This window comes from Stigmatopora argus, chromosome 20 (genome assembly GCF_051989625.1).
Source record: "Stigmatopora argus isolate UIUO_Sarg chromosome 20, RoL_Sarg_1.0, whole genome shotgun sequence".
Lineage (NCBI taxonomy): Eukaryota > Metazoa > Chordata > Actinopteri > Syngnathiformes > Syngnathidae > Stigmatopora > Stigmatopora argus.
The window spans coordinates 10,784,168-10,796,157 of NC_135406.1; the positions used below are offsets into that span (position 1 = coordinate 10,784,168).

The 11,990-nt window shown below is 40.1% G+C and overlaps 1 protein-coding gene across 2 annotated transcripts; it reads right to left on the reverse strand.

Moving 5' to 3' along the window:
• Window positions 1-4,695: 4,695 nt before the first annotated feature.
• On the reverse strand, window positions 4,696-10,768 carry LOC144065628 (uncharacterized). 2 transcript variants are annotated; one of them, XM_077588626.1, is made up of 3 exons: window positions 10,496-10,768; window positions 7,158-7,897; window positions 4,696-6,475 (listed from the first exon to the last, which is right to left on the reverse strand). In XM_077588626.1, exons 1-3 carry the CDS (start codon window positions 10,527-10,529, stop codon window positions 6,368-6,370), a joined length of 882 nt encoding a protein of 293 aa, XP_077444752.1. In that variant the 5' UTR covers window positions 10,530-10,768; the 3' UTR covers window positions 4,696-6,367. The 2 variants fall into 2 exon arrangements, with proteins under 2 accessions (XP_077444752.1, XP_077444751.1); XM_077588625.1 differs by having other exon boundaries at window positions 7,104-7,897.
• Between the last annotated feature and the right edge of the window lie 1,222 nt (window positions 10,769-11,990).

Genomic DNA, 11,990 nt, shown 5'->3' on the forward strand with positions numbered 1-11,990 from the left:
ACTAAATCGAGGATTTTTTTCTGGGGAAAATGTTTTTTTAATTTTTAAATCATTTTTCAAGCGGAAGCAACTCCCATGTCTTCTGCATGATACTAGGACTCAGCACTGGAGATTTTTAAAAATCATAAAAATGTGAAAAGCGGCCAATGTTCCCTCTAAGTTGCGCGCGTGCGCAATTGCGCACTACTCTCGTCTTCTCTTCTTCTCTGCGCAGCAGCAATCATGGCGTGCAGTAAAAAAAAAAAAAAAAGTTTTTTTTTTATCCCTTTCCCCATGATGGCGCCGTTTAAGCGGAAGCCAGTGGCAGTAGCTCTGTCCACTTATGTTTTTCGTGTTTTACAGCATGTTTTACATGAAAAATTAGAGGGAACATTGACATGCACCTGCTTGTGGCAGGTGTGATACTGGTGTGCCCATAGCGAGCAATGATGATGTCGTGACCGGTTTAACGATTAAATACAAATACTAGTATTTGTTAGTTTAATGATTAAATACAAATACTAGTATTTGTTAGTTTAATGATTAAATACAAATACTAGTATTTGTATTTAATCATTAAACGCTGTTTTCAGCTGGATTTGACCGAATTTGAGAGCGTTTTGAGCCGTTTGGCGAATGGACGTATATGGACGTTTTTTTTTGCCTCCATCACGACATCATCGCGACATTTTACCGAGGAATTCACTTCCCTGGGCTCGGTTCTAATGTCCAAAGAGCTCCAGTATTTGTATTTAATCCGGTGGCAGGCCGGATTAAAAATCCTAACGGGCCATATATGGCCCGCGGGCCGAGGTTGAAAAACTTGTACACACACGATCCGGGGGCGGGGCGAGCGCGCGAATCCTGTTTCGGCGAATGAACGTTCAGCGGAACGTCTATTCGGCGACCTGCCCGTCTGTCAAACGTCCGTCGGCGAAACGTCCGTCGGCGAAACGTCTTTAGGCGAATCATCCGAGTACCGATGATGTCGCTCACACTGGTACTCAGTGCGCTCAGGGAGGTTGTCTTTCTGCCCAGACCAACGAAAAATTAGAGGGAACATTGAAAGCGGCCCAGAGGAGCGAGTGATTAGCGCGTCGGCCTCACAGCTCTGGGGTCCTGGGTTCAAATCCAGGTCAAGTCCACCTGTGTGGAGTTTGCATGTTCTCCCCAGGCTTGCGTGGGTTTCCTCCAGGTACTCCGGTTTCCTCCCACACTCCAAAGACATGCATAGACTTTGCATAGTAAGGATTTTTTTAAATAAAAAAACATGTATAGTAAAGCATTAGTATCTTTAAAAAATGGCCAATTATAGGACAGCTTTTTTTCTTGAAAATTTACCTTTTTATTTTGACGCGTGTGGGTTTTCTCCGGGTACTCCGGCTTCCTCCCACATTCCAAAGACATGGTAGGCTGATTGGACACTCTAAATTGCTACTAGATATGAGTGTGAGTGTGAATGGTTGTCTGTCTTGCTGTGCCCTGCGATTGGCTGGCCAACAATTCAGAATCATTTGGGTTTAATAAAACAAAACATTTTTAAACATTGAAATGTGTAGGTGTGCTCTTAATTGTACTTTAATTTTAAAGGTGAACTTTTTTCCTCAAACTGTTGATTACAATGCGGGTCACCCGCAAGTGCTATACTTATTCCTTGTTAATTAAACATTTGCTTTGGCAGCCAGCATATTTCAGGAATACCTTGACATACAAGTGTCCCAATTTACGGAAAATTTGAGAAACGAGCTAAATTCCGAGCAATTTTTTTTCCTTGAGATTTGAGACAAATTTGAGACACGAGCTTATGAGATGGTTCCGGGTGGTCGAATATGTGTGGGTGTGTATAGTCATTTGAGTTGATTTCAGTTAAATTTCAAGTTAATGTCATGTTACGAGCCTAACCACCGCCGATATAAGTACAAGACTTTAAATTCCCAGTCTAACTTAAAGGACTTCTCGTTAGATAGACAGATTATAAAACATATCATTTATCTTCGTGTCTTTGCAGGTTTCAGAGAATATTTTGGTCCTGATGGGAAAGAGTCTGTTGGCCTTAAAAAGGAACTTGAGCTCCCCCAAATCAAAGGGGAGGAGCCAGTGTTCTCTCAACAACAAATGAGAAACGAGCAACTTCCAATCAAGCAGGAGGAAGATGATGTCACCTGGTCGCTTGGTGAATTCCTGAAGAGTGAAGAGTATCTGGGTGTGACCAGCAGAAGGGCGGAGCCTGCACACACTTTAACTTTACCCCAAATTAAAGAGGAGGAGCCAGAGTTCCCTCAACAGCAAATCAAAAAGGAGGAAGAAGATGTCACCGTGTCAACTGGTGAGCCTTTCAAGAGTGAAGATGATCTGGGTGTGGCCGGTAGAGGGGCGGAGACTCTGAACGGCAGCTCAGCACAAGGGCAAGCAGACAATTTAATTGCTCCGTTATCAGATAGCGAAGACTTGCTTTATGACTATGAAGGTCTTAAGGACGGCAAACTCTGGAAATGCTCTCAGTGTGGAAAAACCTTTGGGAAAAAGTCTATTTTGAAATCACATATGAGGAGCCACACTGGGGAGAAACACTTATGTTCTGTTTGTGGTAAAACATTTACACACAAGAGAAACTTAAATATTCATGCAAAAACACACACAGGTGACAAACCATTTTCATGCTCAGTTTGTGGTAAAAGATTTACAGAGAAGGGAAACTTAAAAAGGCACACAAGAACCCACACTGGTGAAAAACCATTTTCGTGTTCAGTTTGTGGTCAAAGATTCACACAGAAGAGAAACTTAAATAGTCATGCAAGAACACACACAGGTGAAAATACATTTTCGTGTTCAGTTTGTGGTAAAAGATTTACAGAGAAGGGAACCTTAAAAAGTCACACAAGAATCCACACTGGTGAAAAAACATTTTCGTGTTCAGTTTGTGGTCAAAGATTCACACAGAAGGGAAACTTAAATAGTCATGCAAGAACCCACACTGGTGAAAAACCATTTTGGTGTTCACTTTGTGGTCAAACATTCACACGGAAGGATCACTTAAATAGTCATGCAAGAACACACAGGTGACAAACCATTTTCATGCTCAGTTTGTGGTAAAAGATTTACAGAGAAGGGAACCTTAATTAGTCATGCAAGAACACAGGTGAAAAACCATTTTTGTGTTCAGTTTGTGGTCAAACATTCACACAGAAGGGACACTTAATTAGTCATGCAAGAACACACACAGGTGAAAAAACATTTTCGTGCTCAGTTTGTGGTCAAGGATTCACAGACAAGAGAAACTTAAAAACCCACACAAGCACCCACACTGGTGAAAAACCATTTTCGTGTTCAGTTTGTGGTCAAAGATTTACACGGAAGGGACCCTTAAATAGTCATGCAAGAACACACAGGTGACAAACCATTTTCGTGTTCAGTTTGTGGTAAAAGATTTGCAGAGAAGGGAAGCTTAAAAATACACACAATAACACACACAGGTGACAAACCATTTTCATGCTCAGTTTGTGGTAAAGGATTTACAGAGAAGGGAAACTTAAAAAGGCACACAAAAACCCACACTGGTGAAAAACCATTTTCGTGTTCAGTTTGTGGTAAAACATTTACAGAAAGGGGAACGTTAAAAGCCCACCTAAGAACCCACACTACTGAAAAAACATTTTCCTGCTCAGTTTGTGGTCGAACATTTTCCCAAAGGAGAAGCTTAAAAGAACACTTATTAACCCACACAGGAGAAAAATGTTTTCCTGCTCAGTCTGTGGCCACAGATTCGCTACAACAGCCCAATTAAAAAGCTACACAATTCAAAAACCTTTTCAAGGCACAGTTAATGTTCCAACATTTTCACAGAAGGGAACCTGAAAAGAAGACTTAACAACCTGCAGTGGCGAAAAGCCCTTTCTTTGCTAAATTTTTGGTTCAACACATTGGTTAAAAATACTTAATAATACATAATACTAAGTTTGTTGCCAAGGATTTATTCATAAGACTTTAAAGACGTGTGTGCGTGCGTGTTATCTATTAATTGGCAAAAATGACGAGAATTCCTCGTGTCATTTTTGAATCATGTTGATAACATTAGTCTGCTGTGAATTTGTCTGTTTGGAAAAAGAGAAAACAAAGTCAAATGTTGTTTTATTTCATTTAATCTTCAGAATTCTCTATTAGCTTTGTAAACTACACTATTTTCCTTTTTTAACTATAAGAACTGACTGGGGGTACATTTTGGAGTAGTTCTTTTCACTTTTTATATTCATCCAAACTGATTTGATTTGTATGTAAATAGATCTGTCAGTCGGTAAATGAAGTCAAATGTGAATTGTTTTTTTATGTTATTTTAATGTCGAACAAACAGATAATACCCAATATTCTTATGTATAATCATTAGTATGAAAAAAATATTGATGGCTTGATACTTTTCGTTGTGATTGTACATTGCTTTCACCTGTGGTCGCCTCCCCTGTGTGTCACCCACCTGACTCACTACGAGTGATGGGTTTGTGAGCATCACTTGTCGTTTCCATACAGTGACCCACTGCTTCACACAATACTGACACCTGGCGGACGTTAAAAATCACTGCAGGAAACTTTTTACAAAAAGCCCGTGAACTCGAGTTCATGTGGGCCGGACTATTTTAGATATAATATTTATATATATATATATAGATTTTTTTTAAAAAATCTGATTAAAATAACTGGATGAAAAGCCTTAAATATAGATTTTTTTATAAATCTGAACAACGTTTATTTGAGCTTTTTTTCTTAGTAAGGGAAGATGTCTTTTAATCATTTGTTGAAAATATTTTTATCTAGTTATTTTTACATTTTACAAAATACGTACTGAACTAAAACACAAAAAGAAAAAAATGTAGGGAAAATTGCAAATATTCGTTAAAAATGGGAAAATTAAGAAATATATTTTACATCTATCGGTTGATCCGGGTTAAGGGAATAATTTAAATAAAATAAAAAACAAACTTTTCCTTTTGGGTTTAAGACACCTTTAAGAAATTGCTAATTTCCTGATATAATTGCTTTAAAATGCGCTTCTTCGATAACTTGTGATTGACAGTGTCTTAATTATTGTGTACAATGTCCACGAATACCGAAATTCAAATTAAACAAATTTTCTCCTGACCACGAGAGCGGTACCTAAATAAGAGACTGATTCCTGCGAGTTCAAACCGTTTCAATAAAGAACTACCTCTCCCGTGAGGCCAATCGGCGAAACAGCAACAGCACCATCCAAACTTTATTCAATTTCTTTAAAAAAAACATAAAATATGGGCAATATATACATACGTATAAGTAAAAATGTGCACTAAAACAAATAAAACATAAAAATAAATAAAATAAAATAATAATAAAAATTTAAAAATAAATAAATAAATGAAACATGACACATATCACATAACTTCACACCTTCTTCACACAGTCGAGGACACTGTATGCGTTGCCGTGGCACACTGCTAGAGAGATGCGCTGTAACAGCCTGTAACTTCAAAGTGGAGTCCCCACATACACCTGAAGTTTCGTAGGCTATGGGCTGGAACAAGTATCTGTCAACAAGCGGTGCATATTTGACAGACTTCATTGACTGCCTTGTTCGCAGCTGAGCAGGCTTTTATTGCAGATGAAGCAATTGAGGATTGAGAAAAGGTGTCAACAACTGTCACATCACATGTCAAACACTTTCCCATCTTCCATGGAAAGATTGACAAGCCGTCAGGCCTTCGCTCATCTGCACGCACTAGACCACTTGGTTCGAGAATTGAAGGAACTCCAGCTTGACCTAGTGCGCGTTTAACGATGTCGTTGATGTTGGAGTGACGGGGGAAACGACCAGCTTGGACACGGCAGGATAAGGGGTGGAGAGCTCGGCTATCAATTGAATGACCACATTTGCACAGAATCGGGTCACAAACTTTAGCACCAAGACGATGAGCAATCGAGATGCGAAGCTCATCGGGGGAGAGCTTATTGCGCAAAGTCGCACTTGGCAAAGCATTCAACCAAGCTCCGGAGGGAAACGGCACCATTATCATGGACGATTTTTTTCTGCGCATGCGCGTTTTGCGACGCCTCCTTTTAAGACGCGATCTTCAAGTGATTTATGTTTAATTTAATTCAAACTTGCGCAAACATTTTTGCTCAAACCACATGTCAGACAATTTGAAGAATATTTATTTTCTATGCATTTATAAGCGAATGCTATCAAAAGTGACGCTGGACCGCGCATGCGCAATATTCGTCACCTAACTCAACCCATGCGTCGTCGACGTGTCTAGCATTAGCTACTTTACGGCCTTAAATATCAGTCAAAATCATTTTCAAGACCTCGTTGAAGTTTTACGCCGTAAAGGGGTCCAGGGGAGAGTTTAGAGCATCTCTCTTCTCAAAAACTGTATTGACCACTCTGGATGTGTGCTGCCACCGTCTTGGTGGCACACGAGGGAGACGCCGCTGGCAGATTTCGTCCAGCAGCTGTGTGCATCGAGGCGATCTAAAAAAAAATGCAGCAAAGCCATTAAGGTGAGCGAAAAATATTTTGCTTTCTTTAAGCTTTGAGGCCCCCTGAGTCAGTACTAAATTAAGCTGATGTGCATAGCAGTGTATGAATAAAAACAGTACTCTCTCCTTAACTTTAGCCTGCACCCCATTAAATCCAGAAGACATGACCGATGCACTGTCATAACACTGTGGCACAACTTTACCCAGACATTCATTTTCCACCAAAAATTGGATAAGACCTGCAATGTCATTGGCTTGATTCCCACTGGTAACATTTTCAAATCTGACGAACCGCTCCTTGACACCTCTGCCCGTGACATAACGCAGAACCAGTGCGAGCTGCGCTGCGTTACTCGCGTCTGTCGTCTCATCCACCATAACAGTGACAAACGGTGCTTTATCAACTACCCTTTTGATCTCTTCCGTCCTCACTTCAGCAATGGCAGTGATCAGGTCATTTTGTAATTTGCCCGACGTCCCACTAAACATATTATTAGTGGACAGGTGGTAATGTAAATCTGTGTTTCTCTCCACAATGAAAGAAAGAAGCTCTACATGATTTCCTTTGTTTGGGGATGCAGCGCTTGCATCGTGTCCCCGAAATGAAAGTTCCTGCTTACCCAAAAAATGACACAGTCCATCAGTCTTTTTAAGATTTCCCTATTTTTCTTCACCTTTTCGTTGTGGCACTCCGTTTCCCTGCGCACTTGCTCGTTAAACTGTAACTCCACTGGGGTTTCCCCAAAAGTTTTGGAGAGCACCGTTGCTTGTAAGTGTCCGGCAGAGCTTTGGTGTCTCGTTGCTGCTTTGGTTAAACAAGACAGATTTGCAAATCCAGTGTTGCTCCAAACACCATGTCCATCGGTGGCAAATAACAAACACTCCCAGCAATACAATTTGCAGTGTTCCTCGGAGCCCGTAAGCCAGGGGTAGCGCTCGTAGTTAGCGAACTGAAAGCGGCGGACACACCCTTTTCCCGGTTGTGACAGGGTTGCTAGCTTTGGAGTTGACCGCCCTTTCTTAATGATGTCCAGCTTTTCTTGAAAAGTCCGTCTTGAAAATGGCTTTGACAGTAAATCTGCAACCAAATCCATTACGAGATCATCTTCACTCTTGAAAAGCTCACCAGATGACCAGGTGACATCTTCCTCCTTTTCGATTGGAGGTTGATCTTCCCTCTTTTGCTGTTGAGGCAGCTCTGCTTCCTCTTTAATTTGGGGCCATGCAGAGGTGTTTGCAGGCTCCGCCCCTCCACTGGCCCTGCCCAGATCCTCTTCTATCTTAAAAGACTCCTCACCAGTTGACCAGGTGACATCTTCTTCCTCCATTTTTATTTCAAGTTGCTCTTCTCTCTTTTGGTCTTGAGGATACTCGGGCTCCTCCCCTTCGAATTGGGGGGGCTGATTTCTGAAACCTGCAATGACACAAAGATAAATGATATACAGTCATACTTCTAACAAAATTAATTGGCTCCAGAACTTTTTTCGTAACTTGAAAATTTCGTAAGTAGGCGTACTATATGTAAATTTTCTAATTTGTTCCACGGTCCTCACACAACTACCAGCTAAACCCTTTAAAATTGATAATAGCGTCCCAATTTTGTATTAAAGATGTGAGCAAACAAGCAATGAGAGAAAATGAGGAAATGATTTATTAATGTCTTAAAATTAAAAAACATGTGAAAATGTGCCCTGCACTGCTGAATTAGTTCCCTCCGCGGCCGTTATTATGGGAGACGTAATACCAGTGTCCGTCTGCCAGACGGCGGCAAGAGCATTTCCTACCAGGGCTGAAAGCTACATTTTACCCTTTTACCTGTGCCCTGTGCGTGTATGTGAATACATGTGCCGCGTTGCATTTGTATGGTATTTAATCGCTTAATAAAGGGAATTGCAATCATTAATAAGAGCATTTGGTTGAGGTGGACAGGTATGTAAGAAAGAATCTTGAAACCTGGATAGTGGTAGTTGTGAGACAACCAATTGAATTGAATGCGTTTATTGTGATTATAGAAGATAGAATAAGAGCGATGAAATGAAAGCCTAGTAGAGGGTAGCAATGTTCTAAAGTGAGAATCAATGCATCCACGACAATATATATAATATAAATGAACATAAGGAAATCCATTTTGGGGGATTTGGTAACCTGGATCTTCTTCGTATATCTCGAGTCACTCATTTGCATATAATAATTTCATAACCTGAAAGTTTCATACCTAGAGGCATTCGTAAGTAGAGGTATGACTGTATTTTATAAACTGTCAATCCAACTAGAAATCCTTTAGGTTAGACTGGGACTCTAAAGTCTTATATTGGCAGTGGAAGAATTTACTAATCTGCTGGTTGCCACAGTAATGAAATTAAACTGAAGAGGACACCATACATTCATGAGGTTGCCCACATAGCACAATCAATCACAGTCAACAGTGAACTGTTTTTAGAGTTGTTTTACTAAGAAAGGGACTATTGGTTAGTGAAGTATCCTCACAGGCCCTTAAAATTTTCCCAAATCCGTTTTGAGCCACCTGAGTGCAACAATATTTACGAGCACCGGATGAGTTATTCAGACCAGGAAACGCACAACGCGCATGCGCGGGGAAAAGAGGGTTTTCTGGGTAATTAAGTATACTCGTGCGCACAACGCCGACAGGCAATGGCACTCTATCATAGGCGCCGTTAGAGGGGATGCGAACACAGATGCTACAAGCTAAAATGAGCCGCTAGCCAGCGCCCCCGAAGCTCCCATGTGAATCCAACAAAACCACCCAGAGCACTGCCCCACACCTCCGGCTACCCCCTGGATGAACTAATCCGCGTTCCAGTGACAGCTCTAGCGCTGCTGAGGGTAATCCTCAGGCGCCTGAGGTGACCCAACAACAACAACAACATGAGCAGCGGCGCGATCGCTGCTAAAAGACTGCTGCTCGTTGGCAAGTGGTCGTGCGTTATCCGATTGTGAGGACATTTGTGTGCATCATTTTCGGAATATTTTGAAGGGAATAGTACGACAGCAAACAGCCCATCGATGGCGAATGCGAGGGTGGAGTGTTTGCTCCGTTTACGAGTGCGTTGTGTGGGAAAAAAAACCGAAGCCCCCCCACCCCTTTTGTGCCCCTCTCCCCTCGGCGAAATCCGCCCAATTTTAGTTAGATTAAACACTATTTCTATTAAACCACTCGTTATTTATTACTTTGTCAATATATGGCGAATTATAAGAAATAAAACATTTTTTTCAATCCAATATCCTGTTTTTGGTGTTTTTTTCAGAGAGTTGGAACAAATTAATTTGTTTCCCATTCATTTCAATGGGAACCTTCCGCTCGAGTTACGAGAATCTTGTCATACGAGCTCAGTCCCGGAACAGATTAAGCTCGTATCTCGAGGTACCACTGTACTTATATCGCAGTGGTTAGGCTGGAAAGAAAGGACTAATATGCTGGGCGCTACGGCAACAAAACTAAACAGAAGAGGATGCCATAAATTAAAACTGTTTTTAAAGTGTATTTTAATAAGAAAAGGACTATTGGTCAGTGAAGTATCCCCACAGGCTCTTACATTTTTCCCAAATCTTTGTTGAGCCTCCTCTTTGCAAATAGTCTCTTGCATTTGAGATTTTAATTTATTTAGAATCCTTTTATAAAAGGGTAATGCATCAAATATTAATGTTAATAATTTTCAATTAAAATGGAAAAATGACAGGTATTCATTTTTGACATTGAAAAAAATAAAGTCAATATTCAATTTCATTTATTTATTTTTCAAAATTAATCATTTTGAAATAGTTTTGAATTGAAATAAGTGGGGGAAAGCTGTTTTAGAGTTCTAAAACAAAATAAACATTAAATATTACCTTTTTATGATTTAATCGTTTGTTTGCATTGTTTTATTGTCTTGAAATCAAGCTTGTACCTTCTGTCGAATTGAGAATTAAAATACTTGCAATTGCAGCGCACAAAAATAGCACTTCTACAACTAAGATTAAGGGAATACATCGATATAAGAAGTGAACCCACCTTGTAGTCTGTGAAGAACTTTCTCGTGCATCATTTTGCAAACTGTCGAATAGAAAACTTTGATAGCTGCTAGCTAGGCAGGAAGGGAGTAATGCTTCACAGTTCTTCAGCGACTAGAAGACTTGTTTCTTTGATAGATGCTTGCAGGCTAAGCTAAAGTAGCCTGCAAAGCTTCAATGAGGTCTAAACGACTTGAAGATGACGGAGATATAAAGCCGTAAAGTAGCTAATTCTAGATAGGTCGGCGACGCGCGGGTTAGTTCAATGGGGGAATTTGGGCAGGCGTAGAAAACTCGTCACTTCCTCCGATGGCATTCGGTTTATAAATGCAGAAGATTCAGACATAGGAAATAATAATTCTTTAAATGGTCTTACATATGGTTTGAACACATTTTTTCGAAGGTTTGAATTTACCTCATAAATCACTTGAACATTGCGACTGACTTTTGCGTGCGCAAAACAAATCGAAAAGGAACTATTGCTGTTTCGCGGATTTGCATCCTGGGAGATGTAGTTATTCATCGAAAACGTTAAAACTCGCAGGAATCATTCCTGTTGGTGAGTTAGTGATTTAACGAGTCTGGTTTGAAGAGGTTTTAGTTTTTTTTACACAGTGTCAAGTTGATTGGAAGGCCATCTGGAGACCAATGAGTGGAGGATGGATGACAATGCATGAATATTTCAGTTTTTGCTGGCTGAGGTAAGAAAAGTCTGTTGGCTTGCAAGTGTATGGTAAATGTTATAATACTTTTGTAATGGCATTCAATCAACAGTTGTATGAATGTATTTTTTTATTTATCAATGGTAGCCAATGGATGAGCCTGACAAGATGGTGGTTGTGGAGAAGGCAGCGATGGTGTCAAATGAAGGTGAAGTTTTAGTTTTTGAGTGGAGTGGTTTTTAATAGGGTGGATAATTGTCTAATTTCGATGTTTCTATCAGGTGTGCAGCTTGGTCGTGTTTGTTCTCCCTGGAAAAAGGAGTCGGTGAAGAGTCTGAGGGTGTGTGATGTCACAATCATTGGCGGGGAGAGAGAGAGGCCCCACGTCCAGGTACAGTTTCATTCCAATGTTAACGTTTGGTGTTTATTTGAAATGATTGAATGCCATTGATGGTGTGTGTTTCAGCCTGAATCAGTGTTGGACCCCAAATGGATTGTATGCTATTGCTGATGGTTAGTAGAATAATTTATTTACAATTTTATAGTCTAAATTAATTTAGGAATGTTAAAAAAATACTTCTCATTTAGAAAAAGTCCAATCAAAGTATAGTTGCTGTAAAAATTTGTTATCACATGCAAACTCTACATTTTATACGGGTAAAATCAAAATCCAATCTTAATTGTTGACTATTAATTTGAGTGAAAAGAGAAGGTTCAAAGTAGTTGATGTTTGGAAGGTTAAAACTCAATATTGAACTTTTGTGCAAGTAAAATTTGAAGTTTGAGTGTTGCAGTTCACTGGGTTTTCACGAGTGAGCACTAATATTTCGACAA

Excerpts from the sequence above, each read along its gene's own strand:
- LOC144065628 (XM_077588625.1), bottom strand. The coding sequence starts at position 10,529 with ATGATGCACGAGAAAGTTCTTCACAGACTACAAG. Across the intron at positions 7,898-10,495 it reads AGTTCTTCACAGACTACAAG|GTTTCAGAAATCAGCCCCCC; the intron begins GTGGGTTCACTT and ends GTGTCATTGCAG. Across the intron at positions 6,476-7,103 it reads TGGACTGTGTCATTTTTTGG|ATCGCCTCGATGCACACAGC; the intron begins GTAAGCAGGAAC and ends ATTTTTTTTTAG.